The sequence below is a fragment of the Bubalus kerabau genome, chromosome 6 (assembly GCF_029407905.1).
Source record: "Bubalus kerabau isolate K-KA32 ecotype Philippines breed swamp buffalo chromosome 6, PCC_UOA_SB_1v2, whole genome shotgun sequence".
Taxonomy (NCBI): Eukaryota; Metazoa; Chordata; class Mammalia; order Artiodactyla; family Bovidae; genus Bubalus; species Bubalus kerabau.
The window spans coordinates 80,190,020-80,207,683 of NC_073629.1; the positions used below are offsets into that span (position 1 = coordinate 80,190,020).

Below are 17,664 nucleotides of genomic sequence, written 5' to 3' on the forward strand. Positions count from 1 at the left end.
TTACTCAAAAGAACATAAATCATGAATCAAACATTTTAGATAAATTATTTTAAAATGTGTGTCTTTATCATAGCTCCATAAAATAGATTTTTTAATTCTTGGAGCAGATTACCTATTTTTCTTTAAGAAAAAAGTATTTTCTCTAACCTGGTATAAGAGCTGCACAAGAAATGTAGATGTTATCTAACATGTGTTTCTCCTCTTCTTTCACAGCAACAAGAATGCAGTTAATAAAGTTAGTACAGGAATTCAGCACTTCTAAAATTGTTTTTAGTATGTAAATTGCAATATTCATAAGTTCTGGGAAGGTCCTGGGTTTTCCTTGAAAAGCATCTCCCAGCAGCTATAGAGAAAGAACCTATTAAATTCACTCTAAAAGAATCCATAAGAATTCCTTGACTAGGAATAGTCAATGCTTCATTAACTATGCACTTGGTAGGTACAGCTTAAATGCATTAATGAATAAAATGTAGCAGTTACAAAGGTCCTGAGAATTAGTATTCTGTCTGCAGCAATATTTACATCAAGTAACCTTTAAGTGTTTGGAAATAATAAAACAGGTGTGATAACACATTCTAAACAAATTAATGCCTCAATCTCATGGAATGTTTCTGTTTGCTGGACAGTGAACAATGGTAGTGAACCTAATCATATTAAGTAACTAGACTTAAGGGAGAAGGATTCGAATCTCTTTACACAGGAATAGGAAGTCCCCAGGTTTGGAGACATACTTTGCTGTTGCACAGCTTTCAGGAAATAAGTCTCAAGTATGGTCAGGACTATAAAGTACAGACATTGCAGCCAGCATAACTCAGCAAACCTAAACCAAAAAAACTAAGCAATGCTAAAACCTCATTTACCAAGAATCATGAAGGAAATGAGGTATTCCAATAAAATGCTCTATATAATTAAATTTACTGCTTACTAGCTTTGAGGGTCAATTTTTAGGGCTACCAGAAATCTTGCATAATTATACATTATGCACTTAATTGCCTTACTAGTGGTTATAAACATGAACTTTGGAGTTAGGCTATTTTGTAATTGTATCAACTGTTACAAGTACTTAACCCTATCTAATTCTCAACTTCGTTTATAAAAGAGGGATAACAGTACTTATCCCACAGGTCATTGAAAGGATAAAATGTTAGTACGTGCAAAGCACATAGTGCCTGAAACACAGGAAGCACCCTATAATTGTCAATATTATTATTCAAGAAGGAGTTCTCAATATACTTCTACCTTTTATTTGTGATTTAATACATATTACATCATTACAGCAGATAATACTGGAATAGGAAAATGTGCTTGGGAGATGCTAAAGTGTATAAGCTCTCCTCCCCTCTACCGGTGTCCTGCTGCTGCTGCTGCTAAGTCGCTTCAGTCGTGTCCGACTCTGTGCGACCCCACAGACGGCAGCCCACCAGGCTCCCCCGTCCCTGGGATTCTCCAGGCAAGAACACTGGAGTGGGTTGCCATTTCCTTCTCCGATGCATGAGAGTGAAAAGTGAAAGTGAAGTTGCTCAGTCATGTCCAACTCTTAGCAACCCCATGGACTGCAGCCTACCAGGCTCCTCCGTCCATGGGATTTTCCAGGCATGCCTGGAAAGGGGTGCCATTACCTTCTCCACCGGTGTCCTAATCTACTTTCTATTTGACAAGTTTCTGTCTTTCCCTTGATAATCAAATGGTATCACTCATGGCATCTGAACTATCCAAGTTGGTTACATTAGTAAGCTTAACCTCACACTCTCTGCTACATCAACAAATTCTGGCCTTTGAGGTAGCTGTTTACTCACTGTCTGCATTCATTCCTCATTTTCAGGTTTTTCTGTTTGGAATGTCAACAGTCACTAAAGGGACACATCTGTGTTGAATAAGTAAAAGGCTAGCTAGTAATGGTAATACTGTTTCTTGGTCTCCAAAATCACTGCAGACGGTGACTGCAACCAAGAAATTAAAAGATGCTTGCTCCTTGGAAGGTAAACTATGACAAACCTAGACGGCATATTAAAAAGCAAAGACATCACTTTGCCGACAAAGGTCCATATAGTCAAAGCTATAATTTTTCCATAGTCATCTACGGATGTGAGACTTGGACCATCAAGAAGGCTGAGCGCCAAAGAATTAATGTTTTTGAACTGTGGTGCTGGAGAAGACTCTTGAGAGTCCCTTGGACAGGAAGAAGATAAAACCAGTAAATCCTAAAGGAAATCATTTAACTCTGAATATGCATTGGAAAGACTGATGTTGAAGTTGAAGCCCGAATACTTTGGCCACCTGATGAGAATAGCTGATTCACTGGAAAAGATGCTGGGAAAGAATGAAAGCAAAAGGAGAAGCGGGTGGCAGAGGATGAGAGGATGGGATAGTATCACTAACTCAATGAACACGAATTTGAGCAAACTCTGGGAGACAGTGAAGGACAGGGAAGCCTAGAGTGCTGCAGTCCCTGGAGTCACAAAGAGTCGGACATTACTTAGTGACTCAAAGTGAGTTATGCAGCACCAAGTGATTTTGCTCAGTCATGTCCAACTCTGTGATCCCATGGACTGTAGTCTACCAGCCTCCTCTGTCCATGGAATTTTCCAGGCAAAAGTACTGGAGTGGGTTGCCATTTCCTTCTCCAGAGGATCTTCCCGACCCAGGGATCAAACCCAGGTCTCCCACATTGCAGGCAGACACTTTACCATCTGAGCCACCAGGGAATTTCTTCAGTGACTGAAGAACAACAATTATTGGATACTGCACAAGCAAATAAATTAGCAATGCTTCTTTTCAATAAAACATACCTTTATTACCTTCATGTAAACAAAACACATAATATTTGCCTATGAAAGACCATATACATGTGTACATATGTGTTTTATAGTATATATTAAAATATCTGGTTTATTATGAAAGCATAAAAATATGATACAAAATATTAGTAAACCTAGCAAATTTAATCCTATAGATACTGATATGAACTAGGAAAGAAATAGAAGTATAAAAGGGTTTTGCATAAAGCAAAATAGAACTAGAAATATGTCCATCGGAAGGTCTAAGAACCTAAGTTGAACAACCCAAAATAAAATTTTATATGAAATGTAATACAAGTAGTTATTATTCTGGATCAAAGATTTCATTTAATCCAACTGAATACATAACATTGCTAAGAATCATTACAGTAGGAAGGTATAAACGTATAACTTGAACATCAGAAAACTTTAAAACAATCATGATTCTTTTAGAATTTCCCTTTTCTTCAGCGAGGGTAGGTTCTCAGGTCTTATTAAGAAGAATAACAGCAAAGAATGAAGCCATTTTCTTGTGGAAGAGAAACATTTCACCAGACAGCAAAATACAGGTACAACTTACAGGCCATTCAGAATGGGAGCAGGGGCTGCTGCCTCCACCTCCCTTACCAACTTCCCTACCCCACCACCCACTTCACCCAATCCCACTGTATAAAAACCTCCACGGGACATTCATTGAAATTCGATGCTGTTAATTCATTCCACTCTATGTATTTCACAGCTGGTCACTAAGACCTATTAATCAGTGATATATAATTCAAGATAGAACAAAAGTTGAATTTTCAGCATCCTATGACACACATTGTGATAATAGTGATGTGAGGAATAGAGATGAGAAATCCCTGCCTTCTAAGTCTGTTCACTCAAGGTTCCTGACTTTTCAAGTGAGAATTAATCCCTTCTAATGCTTAGCACTTACTCTAGCTCTTCTCACAGTGTTATTTGTGCTAAGCAATTAGATAAGTATCATGTCAGCCTCTAAATTTCATTAGACTTTGACATTCTGAATATTCTTTGTCAATTTACAAGCTTGATATTTATAAACTATGATCCACTATTTCACAAGTGCTTACTAAGAGTCAGGCACCGCAGTAAGCACTTTATGTGCATCATTTCATTCTATCCATATAAAAATTCCTTCTTCTACAGATGAGGAAATTGAGGTATAGGGAGGTTAAGAAACTTTCCAAATAAGGGGGGTGGGCAGGACTCCTACAAAATTCTGTCAGACTCCAAAGTCAGTGCTTTTAAACTACTACTGATACTTACTTTTTAACAATCAATGCTTTTTAAATAATAAGCAATTAATAAATAAGCCTGTTTAGTGTTTTACATGTTTTACACGTTTACATGGTTTAGTGTTTTACATGGTACTTGCTTTCTCTGTGTATCTACTATCAACCTGAACGAGTTTGAGTGGGAATAATTTTGCACATTTGATAGATTGAAAACTAGTCAAAGAACTATGAACTGCCTTCCTGCATTCACAGCCTGGCTTGTGCCAGGGCTACCACCATTAGACTCCTGGGCCTCTATGTAAAACAATGCACCTCAACTCCATGAGGAAGCTGTGAATAAACTGCAGCTTTTCTGACGTTAAAGATTATTTTAAAAACATGAAAACTGAAAGTAAAAGCTTTGCAAAGCAAGCATCTGGAGTGAAAAGAATTGCTTAATTATATAATATATATAATATTCAAATAAAACTTTAATATTTAAAACTTATACCAAATAAGTATATCTGATTTTCAAGTGTAAATTCAGGAAACATCAGTACAAGCAGTGTTCTGAATTTATAAATTTGGAACTTTTATATCAACTCTGTCTTTTGAGTAAGAAAGAGTAATTCAGCAAGATACTGCTATGAATCCATATAAATGAGGAAGCTCTTGTACAACTTTTCACTAAAGGATGACCTTATTTGAAGTTTAAATTAGAAGTTAATATGGTGTTCCTCCTTTTGATTTACCACCACAAAATTTAAGACAAGTATAATATGCCAAAGGCAATTCCGGAATCACACTCCCCTGTGAACAGAAGTGACTCTTACCAAACCTACCTTGTGTAGTAAAGGTAAGAAGGGTGCTCCAATCACTCCAGATTCCTAGGCCATCCAACCTCTTGCTCCTCACCTGTGCGCCATACGAAGACCCAGGAAGCACACTGTCTACTAGCAGAGACGTAGCTGAGACAATCTCATCAGCCTGTTAAATATCATTTGAAAACATCAGAGCATTAGGTTGATGTGAAACCTTTACCAAAATCGATTACAAGCAGGTCTCTACAAATTTCAAAGAATTAAAATCTTACAGAGGAGTTAGCTGGCCACAGTGGAATTTAACAGAGATCAATAACCCAGTAACACAGGTTTGACTGACATTAGTCAATAGTATTTTTAAAAGCCTGTAAGTTCAAGGGAAAAAAAATCACAGTGATAATCAGCATATATTTTTAACTGAATGATAATGAATATTGACTTTTCAAACTTTGAGAGGAACAGCTAAACTCAATGGGAAGCTTCAAGCCTTTGCTGACATCGATAACATACAAGATATTAATAGACAACAATGCACAGAGGGACATCCTTGATCATCCAGTGGTTAAGAACCTGCCTGCAACGCAGCGGACACAGGTCTGATCCTTGGTTGGGGAAATAAGATCCCACATCCCATGGAGCAACTAAACCCACACAGCACAATGAAAGATCCCACGTGACACAGTGAAGATCCTGCATGCAATAGTTAAGACCTGACGCAGCCAAATAAATAAGTAAATATTTTTTTAAAAGGTGATGCACAGGGTAGGCATAGAGCTATAAACCTTCCTAGAGCAATGGGTCACAGAAGGAGGGCATGAATAATTTTAAGAACCCTGGTCTGATGATCAGCTGTGTGGGTTAACTGCTCAGTCATGTCTGACTCTTTGCAACTCCATGGACTGGAGCCTGCCAGGCTCCTCTGTCCATGGAATTCTCTAGGCAAGAATACTGGAGTGGGTTGCCATTTCGTTCTCCATGATGATCAGCTACAGTCAATCAAAATACAGTTTAAAAACCAGAGTGAAAACATCTAAGAGACATAACTTCATAAAACAACCAATGAGGTATTCCGAAATTATTGAACTTCCTGGCCCATTCGACTGTGGGGCAACACAGACTAAAAATGGCAAAAAGCCTCAGTAATACATTAAACAATATCAGATTGCCTATATTTAAAATCCTGAAGTCAAGTGGCATTACGAAGCATCATTATGAATAAACCTAGTAGAGGTGATGGAATTCTAGTTGAGCTGTTTCAAATCCTAAAAGATGCTGCTGTTAAAGTGCTACCTTCAATATGCCAGCAAATTTGGAAAACTCAGCAGTGGCCACTGCTGGAAAAGGACTGGAAAAGGTCAATTTTCATTCCAATCCTAAAGAAGGGCAATGCCAAGAATGTTCAAACTATTGCACAATTGCACTCATCTCACACGCTAGCAAAGTAATGCTCAAAATTCTCCAAGCCAGGCTTCAACAGTATGTGAACCGTGAACTCCCAGATGTTCAAGCTGGATTCAGAAAGGGCAGAGGACCAATGATCAAATTGCCAACATCTGTTGGATCATTGAAAAAGCAAGAGAGTTCCAAAAAAAAAAAAAAAAATCTACTTCTGCTTTATTGACTATGCCAAAGCCTTTGACTGTGTGGATCACAAAAAACTGTGGAAAATTCTGAAAGAGATGGGTATACCAGACCACCCTACCTGCCTCCTGAGAAATCTGTATGCAGGTCAAGAAGCAACAGTTAGAACTGGACATGGAACAAAAGACTGGTTCCAAATAGGGGAAAGAGTATGTCAGGGCCGTATACTGTCACCCTGCTTATTTAACTTATGTGCAGAGTACATCATGCAAAATGCAGTGCTGGAAGAAACACAAGCTGGAATCAAGATTGCCAGGAGAAATATCAATAACCTCAGATATGCAGAGGACACCACCCTTATGGCAGAAGGTGAAGAAGAACTAACAAGCCTCTTGATGAGAGTGAAAGAGAAGAGTGAAAAAGTTGGCTTAAAGCTCAACATTCAGAAAACTAAGATCATGGCATCTGGTCCCATCACTTCATGGCAAATAGATGGGGGAACAATGGAAACAGTAAGAGACTTTATTTTGGGGCGCTCCAGATCACTGCAGATGGTGACTGCAGCCATGAAATTAAAAGACACTTGCTCCCTGGAAGAAAAGCTATGACCAACCTAGACAGCATATTGAAAAGGAGAGACATTACGTTGCAGACAAATGTCCATCTAGTCAAACCTGTGGTTTTTCCAGTAGTTATATATGGATGTGAGAGTTGGACTATAAAGAAAGCTAAGTGCCAAGGAATTGATGCTTTTGAACTGTGGTGTTGGAGGAGACTCTTGAGAGTCCCTTGGACTGCAAGGAAATCAAACCAGTCAATCCTAAAGAAAATCAGTCCTGAATATTCATTGGAAGGACTGATGCTGAAGCTGAAACTTCAATACTTTGGCCACCTGATGCAAAGAACTGACTCACTGGAAAAGACCCTGATGCTGGGAAAGATTGAAGGCAGGAAGAGACAAGGATGACAGAGGATGAGATGGTTGGATGGCACCACCGACTTGATAGACACATATTTGATCAAGCTCCAGGAGTTGATGATGGACAGGGAAGCCTGGCATGCTGTAGTCCATGGGGTCGCAAAGAGTCGGACACAACTGAGCGACTAAATTGCAAGTCTTAGAAAATTAGCCCAGATATAAAAAGACAAGTTTTCACCTCTAAGTTATATAACAATTAGTTTTACAAATTAAAATGCCAAAGTTATGACCAATGAGGCTCTTGACGACTCCTCCTTCTCTCCTACCCCTCCACTACTGCTCTTAACCTCACTCACTGCCCTGACCTCCAACTTCCCATCCCTAAGGTCCTCTAAATCGCTATTTCCTCTATTTATACCCTAATTTCCCTGCATCACCACCTCCTTCAAATCCCTACTCAAATATCACTTTCTTAAAGAGATCTTCCCCTCCCTCTAATTAATAATACAACCCATCCTCTACCACTTGCGATTGCAAGCTCCCCTATCCTGTTCTTCTAGTGTATCCTGAGTTCTTGGCACCTAGTGGGTGCACAACACTTTCTGAAAAAAAGATTTGACAGACTATACTGTATAAATCCTGGAGAAGGCAATGGCAACCCACTCCAGTACTTTTGCCTGGAGAATCCCATGGACGGAGGAGCCCAGTAGGCTATAATCCATGGGGTCGCTAAGAGTCGGACACGACTGAGCGACTTCACTTTCACTTTTCACTTTCATGCCTTGGAGAAGGAAATGGCAACCCACTCCAGTGTTCTTGCCTGGAGAGTCCCAGGCACAGAGGAGCCTGGTGGGCTGCCGTCTATGGGGTCGCACAGAGTCGGACACGACTGACGTGACTTAGCAGCAGCAGCAGCAGCAACTGTATAAATGCATGCACTGCATGTAAACAAATATATTGAGTAATAAGAAAAAATAAGGATGGCATGTAAAATCAAAAGCCAGAGAAGGTCTTTAAGTGAAAATACTATGATTACGAATTCAGTAGTTCTGTATCTGGACTTCTTGTAGTCATTAGTCGTGTGTGTGTGTATGTGTGTCTGTGTTAACGAGACAGAGAAGGAGAGTGAGGGGGAGAAAAAAGACAATCTAATATACTAAGCTTTTGGAAAAGGAACTTTTTCTGGCAGTAAATTCTAAGAGAAATTTGCCATGCTTATCAAAATATAACACAGATCCACATGTAAGAGATATTTAGTAACACTGAACAACTTTTCTAAAATCATTTTATAGAAGATGCAGAAATTTTGCGTACATGCTCATTTCTTTTGCTGATCTTGAATGAAAGCTTGAATGTACGATATTGAAGTATGACTGAATCTCCTCAAAAACAGTATACACATTTGATAGGCAGAGGCATTCTCTATGGGACTTGGAGGGCATCTCACCTTTTCTTTAATTGCTTCTCAACTTTTCATTTTATTTACTAAAATATACTTACTTTTCTCATATTTTTTGTAGAATTCTCTGAATATTGCACTTGATATTGAAGTTGAAATGGTACCAATGTTGGGCTGGACCACGAAATCTTTAAACTACCAGTGTCTGTGATTTCCATACGCAAACCTAATGGTGGATCAGGCTTCACTTAAGAAAAAAAGAGAACACTTTTAAGTCAAGTTATTTTCATGATAATCATAAAATGAAGTCAAAATGAATTTTAGCATATCCTATTCTTTAAACTAAGGAGTCCTTATCCAAAGGCTAATTACAGAACCAAAATATTCTACTACTGTAACTTACCATAGCAATCCATGTATTTTTGTTTCCTTCTCCCTACTTGGTAAAAACTATAAATCAGAAAATGATGTTATTTTGACAAATATGATTCCTGCTATAAAAAAAAAAACGCTGCTTAACTTTATTGAACCTAGATTTTCCCACACTTATTTGAAGCCTCCCTTGATGAAACCCACTGTTTTAGTGAATTGCAAGGAGAAAAAGCATTTTGCAGAGCACTACTTGGAAAATACATATAAATTTTGTATGCAAAAATCAATGCATATAAGCATGCAGATTCATGTAAATCTGTATGTAAAACAGTAAACATTAATTTTCGAATTCAACATATATTATTCAACATACCCACTCGAATAACCCATAGCATACACAATTTACATGCAGTAAACACAACATTAGCAGGACTTGGCTTGTCACCAGAAATGGAGATAGAGTTCTTATCCTAAGGGTGTATTTAACTCAGCATCTAATTTCTGAGTTTATTTGTCTATGTGTTTTATGTATGCACATGCATTTGTGTATATATATATATATGTGGAGATTTATGTCTGTGGAGTTTAAAGCATACAACAAACTTTAAATCATCTGTAGAAACAACGCAAACATCTTACAATAAAGAACTGATTGAACAAATAATAGTTCATACCCTTAAAAGTAATTTATAGTCATTAAAACCATATTAGAGAAGAATGTTGAAAAAGTTTAATATTGCTAGTTTTGAAAGTTTATTAAGCAATGTGAAAGTGAAAGTGTTAGTCGCTCAGTCGTGTCCGACTCTTTGTGACCCCATGGACTATACAGTCCATGAATTCTCCAGGCCAGAATACTGGAGTGGGTAGTCATTCCCTTCTCCAGGGGATCTTCCCAACCCAGGGATCGAACCAGGTCTCCTACACTACAGATTCTTTACCATCTGAGCCATCTTAATGGGCTTAAAGGGAAGCCCATTAGGCAATGTATTTACTTGAATTCATTAAAATTTGAACAAATAAAAGAATATGTGTAAATATGCATTAAAATAGAAAAAATGCCAAAATAGTAGAAAATAAATGATGCATTTTTCTTCTGTGTGCATCTCTATGCTTTCAAGATTTTTACGATTAACAAGAGTTACTCATAAACATAGAAATCATCATTACATTGAAATATATACTGACATGTATTTTATTTAAAAAAAATAATGGCACATTAATATTTTCCACATTCCATAATTTCAAGAATTCAGTCATAGTTTTTTCCTTTTCCTCAAGTCAAAATTAATGAAGTTTTACTCTCTGTGACATATTACAAATTTTAGTTACTTTAAAGCAGGAATGGCTAAACTCTAAAGTCTAGAAGTAACAGGTGAAATTCATGACCAAAAAGATAGAAAACAAAATAGACACCAAACAGAAGTGAAATCATAAAATTATAAACTATTTTACATTTCTTATATGCATACACATATGCCTTTGTATTAGAAATCTAACAATAAATCTTTCCCTGGATCCCCTAGGTACTCAGTCAGAGACCACACATACTGGCTTCTTTCAGGGAAAAATTCCTCCAAAGAGCTGGCATTACTTACTCTCCATTTTGCATCCCATTTTCCTAACCAACCTATTCTGATCAGGTCTTCCTTCTTGCTAGTCCACTGAAACTACTCTTACCAAGGTTACTACTCTTTGCTGAATCCAATGTCAATTGTCTGATTCATTTTGCTCCATCTCTCAGCAGTGTCCCAACTGCTTATTCTGTGAGTAGCAGACAAGTAGAAATACTTTGTCCACCTGGTTTCCAGCCGTCACATTCCTTTACTCCTCTTCTCTCTGATTGCCTCAGTCTTTCTCTCACTGGACTCTAAATATGTGATCTCATACAATCCCATAAACATCTGATGCTAGAGACTCCCAAATATATATCTCCCTGATCTCTAGAATCATATATCTAACTACCTACTCAACGTCTCTTTGATTTCTAATAAGCATCTCAAATATAATTCGTCACACACCTAATTATCTCCAATATCCCCATTTGGTAATACTATTCTGCTACTAACCAGGTCCAAGCCTAAGTATCATCCTTGACTCCTCTCTGTCCTTCACACTCCATACCCAATCCACTTCAGTCTGCACCATCTCCTGAAAAGTGAAAGTGAAAGTCACTCAGTCGTGTACGACTCTTTGCAACCTCATGGATTATACAGTCCATGGAATTCTCCAGGCCACAATACTGGAGTGGCTAGCCTTTCCCTTCTCCAGGGGATCTTCCCAACCCAGGGATTGAACCTAGGTCTCCCACATTGCAGGCGGATTCTTTACCAGCTGAGCCACAAGGGAAGACCAAGAATACTGGACTGGGTAGCCTACCCCTTCTCCAGTGGATCTTCCCAACCCAGTAATTGAACTGGGGTCTCCTGCATTGCAGGTAGATTCTTTACCAACTGAGTATGAGGGAAACACCATCTCCTAATAGATCCCAAGCCTGAACATTTCTTTACTTCACTACAGCAACCCCAAGCCAACTGGACAACTCTAGCAGCTGCCTATCTGACTCCTCTGCTTCCATTCTTGCATGTATCCTTTTTCCCTTCCCCATCAATTTATTTCTTCAATAGAGCATACATTTTAAACATGTGCATGAGCACACATGTGTGCTTGTGTGTGCCCACACACACACACATACACACACGTCTGATCACATCACTCTCCTGGTACAAAAGCTTACACTGCAATTAGAATAAAATCCAAACTTTGTAACCATAGCCTGTGGTATGATCTGAATGCAGATGACTCTCTAACCACATCTCTGAATGTTCTCCTACCTTAATTACTCCAAGCAAAAGGTTCTTGTCTTTGGTTCTTCCAAATTCTGAGCTCATTCTATCCCAGGAATTTTGTGAGTGCTGTTCTTCCTGCTTAGAGCACCTTTTGTTCTGGATTTTTCCATAGTTATCTCTTTTTCTTTAAGTTTAAAATACTATTTCCTAAAAGAGGACTTCCATAGCTGAAATAATAGACACCTACACCTGATAGTCTCTATCGTACAATTTGTCTTATTTTTCCATAGTTATCTCTTTTTCTTTAAGTTGAAAATGCTATTTCCTAAAAGAGCACTTCCATAGCTGAAATAATAGACCCTTACACCTGATAGTCTCTATCGTACAATTTGTCTTATTTTATTTCTTTCAATTTTGGGATCTTAATCACATATACCCAAATACAAAAAAAAGATTTTTTTTCCCCAAAATTATCTGAAATAAGACAAATTTTTTAAAGTTTCTTATAAAGTTTATGACAACACCTTGTCTTAACTACTTTATTTTTAAAAACAATTTAATTCAATGTTGGCTCTAAATACTTCTTAAAAATCACTTGATAGAACTGGTTTTAAAAAGAGAAGATAATGACATTTTATAGATTTTTTTTTTCCTCTAGGGTATAACATCATGACTGAATTGCTTGGATATCATAGTAATCACATGGAAATCACAAATATATCCCTAAAAGACAAGTTATTTAAAAGTCCTAATGTTTTTTTTGTTTTGTTTTTGTTTTTTGTTTTTATTTTTATTTTTAAAAGTCCTAATGTTAAATATGACATCATACATAGATTCAAAAAATACTATACCCTTAGTACTTAAAAAGAAGTGAGGATGAAGTTGTAAGGAATATGGTGTCAGATGTCTGAAAAAGTGGTTCCAGTGATGGCAAAAACAATGATGCAGAGAAGCACATAAAAAATTTGCAATAATTATTTCAGGAAATGTAAAACAGTAACACTATTAAATTATGTATCATATGTAACATAATTTAACACATACACACAAAACTGAGTTAATAAATTAATAATTTAACATTCATCTATATTATTCACGTTGAATAATGTAATTGAATACACTGAATATTTATAATTATATATTCAAGCTGATGAAAGAAATCTGGGGAATCTTTGCACTAATAATGTGGGCACTTGTCTATTATATAAGTTTTTCTTCTAATCAGATTTGTACAGCCAATTAGTTTGCTTATGTTTATATTGTTTTTCTCTGCCCAGTATTGTCTACCCCTGCTCTGTGAGGAAGGAACTTTGTCTCACTCACCATTGTTTCCCCCAGCCCCTAGATCAGTGACTGATACCCACGAGTCTCTAAAAAATATTTATTGAAGGCATAAAGTCAGGTAAAAAAGAGCTTTTAATTATTTTCAGAAATAGTTATCTGAGATGTGAAAAAGTCATAACCAAACAAAACATATCCATTAGACTGACCTAGGATTTAAAGAAATCAAACTGTTTTCAAAATGAATTTGTTACAATTGCAGAAATATCTATACTGTTGTTAAATCATTCTAGAAGCTGCTTTTAATACCCCTTAGGACTACATTTATCATCATTACAGTGTCAGTCAAAGTGAGATAAGCTAATGAAACATCTTGTAAACAATTTTCAGCCTGTTTGAATGACTGATGTTTAAAGATATTATCTTTCTTAGGCACAACTTACCAACATTAATGGGCTGAGCTGACATTGGAGGTGAGTGAAAAACTGCTCCACCAGATGTGATTTTCAAATACATAAGAAGGGTGTTATTGAGCTTGGCTGTTGGCACAGGTACACGACATTCACAGCATTCAGGAACACTGCAGTTGCACTGAGCAACCTGAAAACTGTCTTTCTGGGGGAGCAGAGGTGACTCTCCTAACACGTCAAGCCTATATGAGAAAAGAAGAGCTCCGTATTAACATACATGTGAAAGCACTAGATATGTTTAAAATGGAGGACACAAAATCCAAATTGAGGTAAACTGTTCTGCACACCCAGCTTATAGAGCTTCTGGGGGGGGAAGCTACATTATAGCAGAGACACAAAGATAAGGGTTAAAGCAAGTTAGCAATCAGTGTAAGTTAGAATCAATAAAGCAAGTTAGAAATAATATAAGCAAGAAGACAATGAGGCAACAGTGAAGTACTGAAAGAAAAATCATGATTTTTAAATCCTATATTCAATAAAAATAGCTTTCAAAATAAACATGTAATAAAGGCTTTTTACAGACACACCAAAATGGAAAGAATTTATCATCAATCAAACTTGCAAAAACTTCCTTTAGAAAAAAAAATGCTGAAGGAAGTCCTTCAGACAAAAAGAAAATGATAGCAAATAGAAGTCTGGTTCCACACAAAGAAATGAAATTTAACTTAAAGGATAAATATTTATTGACTAATTAAAGCAAACTTAATAACCATAAAGTGTGCGGTTTATAACATAGGTAGAAATAAAATGTATGACATTAGTACCAAACTTGGGTAAAGGGGAGACGTGTATATATACAGCTATAAATTTCTCCCACTACACATGTAGTGGTGAAATGCTAGTTGGAGGTATAACATCAGTTCGGCTATATTAAGTTAAAGACCTATATTCTAAATCCTAAAGCCACCACTAAAATAATAAAACAAGAAGTCAGAGCTAATAAGCTACAATAATCAAGCCAAAGGAGTATGAACATAAAGAGAAAAAAATAGATTAATGGAACAGAAGAAACCAACACCTATATGGACAATCAATTTTCTACAAAGGTGCAAAAGCAATTCTGTGGAGACAGAGTAATCTTTTCAATAAATTGTGCTGAAACAGTGGGATATCTATACGCCCCCCTCCACACAAAAATTCAACTTTAATCCACACCTCACATAAGATTCAAATATTAATTCAAAACAGATCATTAATCTAAATGCAGAATTTAAAGCTATGAATCAGAAGAAAATTTGGGAAAAAAACTTGTGACCTTGTTTTAAATAATAATTTCTTAGATGCAACACAAAAGCACGAGTCACAAAATTACAAATTGATAATTTGATTTTTATCAATATTAAAAACTTCTGTTCTTCAAAAGATACTATGAAAGATAAAAAGATAACAAAAGGGTCAATCAAAAAATGGGCAGACATTTCTCCAATGAAGACATACACATGGCCAAAAAACATATGAAAAGGTGTTCAACATCATTAATTATTAGAGAAATGCAATGTATTTGATTAAGATATTGGTTACATAGGTGAACATACTTCTCAAAATTCATCAACCTTATATTTAAGGTGCATTTTATTATATGCAAACTTTACCTTAAAATAAAAATACTGTGCCAAAAAAGTGTTTTTGAAAATTTCAAAATGCTATACATTCATAAAATTCCATTTTGAATTGAAGGTAGAATGACTTAGCACTTTCAACTTCACCTAAACCTTTAAACAATTCCAATAAAATGTGATTTTTAAAAATATCGCACCATGGTTTTTATGTGTTTTTAAAATATTAAAAGTTTTTATCAAAAGAGTATGCAACAAATTAAATAAATTGCAGTATTTTATGTCAGATATATGCTTGTAGCTTGTATTATGCTTTGACTGAAAAACTTCCAAATTTTAAGGCAAAAAAGAACTGAACAGAAAACATATTCCCCACCAATATTTTTAAGAGGAAATTCTGATGATTTTTTTCTTTTGTAAAATAAGAAGAAAAGTTAGAATTATACTCTTACTTTAGATGGTCTCACCAATGCCATTTTTTTCTAAATACAGTGGATATTTATAGAATAGGGCTGATTCCTAAAGAGATTAACTCTGTGGTTTCTCTACCACTTCACTGCTGTGTTCTATTTAATAAATCTCATTTTCATTTACTTTATAATTTCAGTATACACAAAAATATGCATAGTATATATTTATAATGAGGATATATAATGATTATGTATTATAGAATACATGTACTATACAATATATATCATAGTATTTCATAATTTGTAGGGTTTTTAGGAAAAATCTCCACACAGTAATTTCCCAAATCATTCCAACAGATAATCCCATCATGAAACTCAGGGGTGAGGAAACTGTATCCCACAAGCCAAATACAATTGCTTTTGTACAGCCTATGAGCTAAGAAGCATTTCTTACATTATCTACTGGCTTAAAAAAAGAAGGAAGAATATTCCACAATCATGGAAATTATATAAAATTCACATTTAAGTGTCGATAAACACAGTCATGCTCATTCATTTACTAATTCATTCATTAGTAACTATGACCACAAGGTTGTGATACAGAGAGAACGGAGAGTAAAGCCTAAAATATTTATTATCTTCACCTTTAAAAAAAAAGATTTTCTATCCCAGCTATAGGCCAAAAACATTTTGTACTCCCTACTGCTAACTACCAGTATACCAGACCACCTGAGCTGCCTCTTGAGAAATCTGTATGCAGGTCAGGAAGCAACAGTTAGAGCTGGACATGGAACAATAGACTGGTTCCAAATAGGGAAAGGAGTACATCAAGGCTGTATATTGTCACACTGTTTATTTAACTTCTATGCAGAGTACATCATGAGACATGCGGGGCTGGATGAAGCACAAGCTGGAATCAAGATTGTCAGGAGAAATATCAGTAACCTCAGATATGCAGATGACACCACCCTTATGGCAGAAAGTGAAGAGGAACTGAAGAGCCTCTTGATGAAAGTGAAAGAGGAGAGTGAATAAGTTGGCTTAAAGGTCAACATTCAGAAAATGAAGATCATGGTATCTGGTCCCATCACTTCATGGGAAATAGATGGGAAAACAGTAGAAATAGTGATAGACTTTATTTTGGGGGACTCCAAAATCACTGCAGATGGTGATTGCAGCCATGAAGTTAAAAGAGGCTTACTCCTTGGAAAAAAAGTTTTGACCTACCTAGACATCATATTAAAAATCAGAGACATTACTTTGCTAACAAAGGTCTGTCTAGTCAAGGCTATGGTTCTTCCAGTGGTTATGTATGGATGTGAGAGTTGGACTATAAAGAAACCTGAGCACTGAAGAACTGATGCTTTTGAACTGTGGTGTTGGAGAAGACTCTTGAGAATCCCTTGGACTGTAAGGAGATCCAACAGTCCATCCTAAAGGAAATCAGTCCTGAATATTCATTGGAAGGACTGATGTTGAAGCTGAATTCCAATACTTTGACCACCTGATTCATTTGAAAAGACCCTGATGCTGGGAAAGATTGAAGGCGGGAGGAGAAGGGGACGGCAGAGAATGAGATGATTGAATGGCATCACTGACTCAATGGACATTAGTTTGAGTAAACTCCGGGAGCTGGTGATGGACAGGAAAGCCTGGCGTGCTGCAGTCCATGGAGTCACAAAGAGTCAGACTCGACTTGGGCGACTGAACTGAACTGGTGACTACTTGATGAAAAAAGAACACAACAATATAGAAACCACATTAAATATACCATCAAATCTCACTATTTAGCACATCTATAATGCACACAAAACATCTTGAGGATCACTATCTACTTCAATTTTTCAAACCACTTTGCAGCTGCTGCTGCTGCTAAGTCACTTCAGTTGTGTCTGACCCCATAGACGGCAGCCCACCAGGCTCCCCCATCCATGGGATTCTCCAGGCAAGAACACTGGAGTGGGTTGCCATTTCCTTCTCCAATGAAAGTGAAAAGTGAAAGTGAAGTCGCTCAGTCGTGTCTGACTCTTAGCGACCCCATGGACTGCAGCCCACCA

The 17,664-nt window shown here is 36.7% G+C and overlaps 1 protein-coding gene across 2 annotated transcripts in view; it reads right to left on the bottom strand.

The window, feature by feature from the left end:
• The window catches only part of LEPR (leptin receptor), a 70,347-nt gene that overhangs the window by 34,507 nt on the left and 18,176 nt on the right, over positions 1–17,664 (bottom strand). For both annotated transcript variants that reach the window (XM_055586929.1, XM_055586930.1), the window contains exons 4-6: positions 13,615–13,823; positions 8,834–8,979; positions 4,855–4,999 (exon numbers count right to left, since the gene is read on the bottom strand). In XM_055586929.1, the coding sequence (XP_055442904.1) occupies positions 4,855–4,999; positions 8,834–8,979; positions 13,615–13,823 (500 nt within the window). The remainder of the gene's footprint in view (positions 1–4,854; positions 5,000–8,833; positions 8,980–13,614; positions 13,824–17,664) is intronic.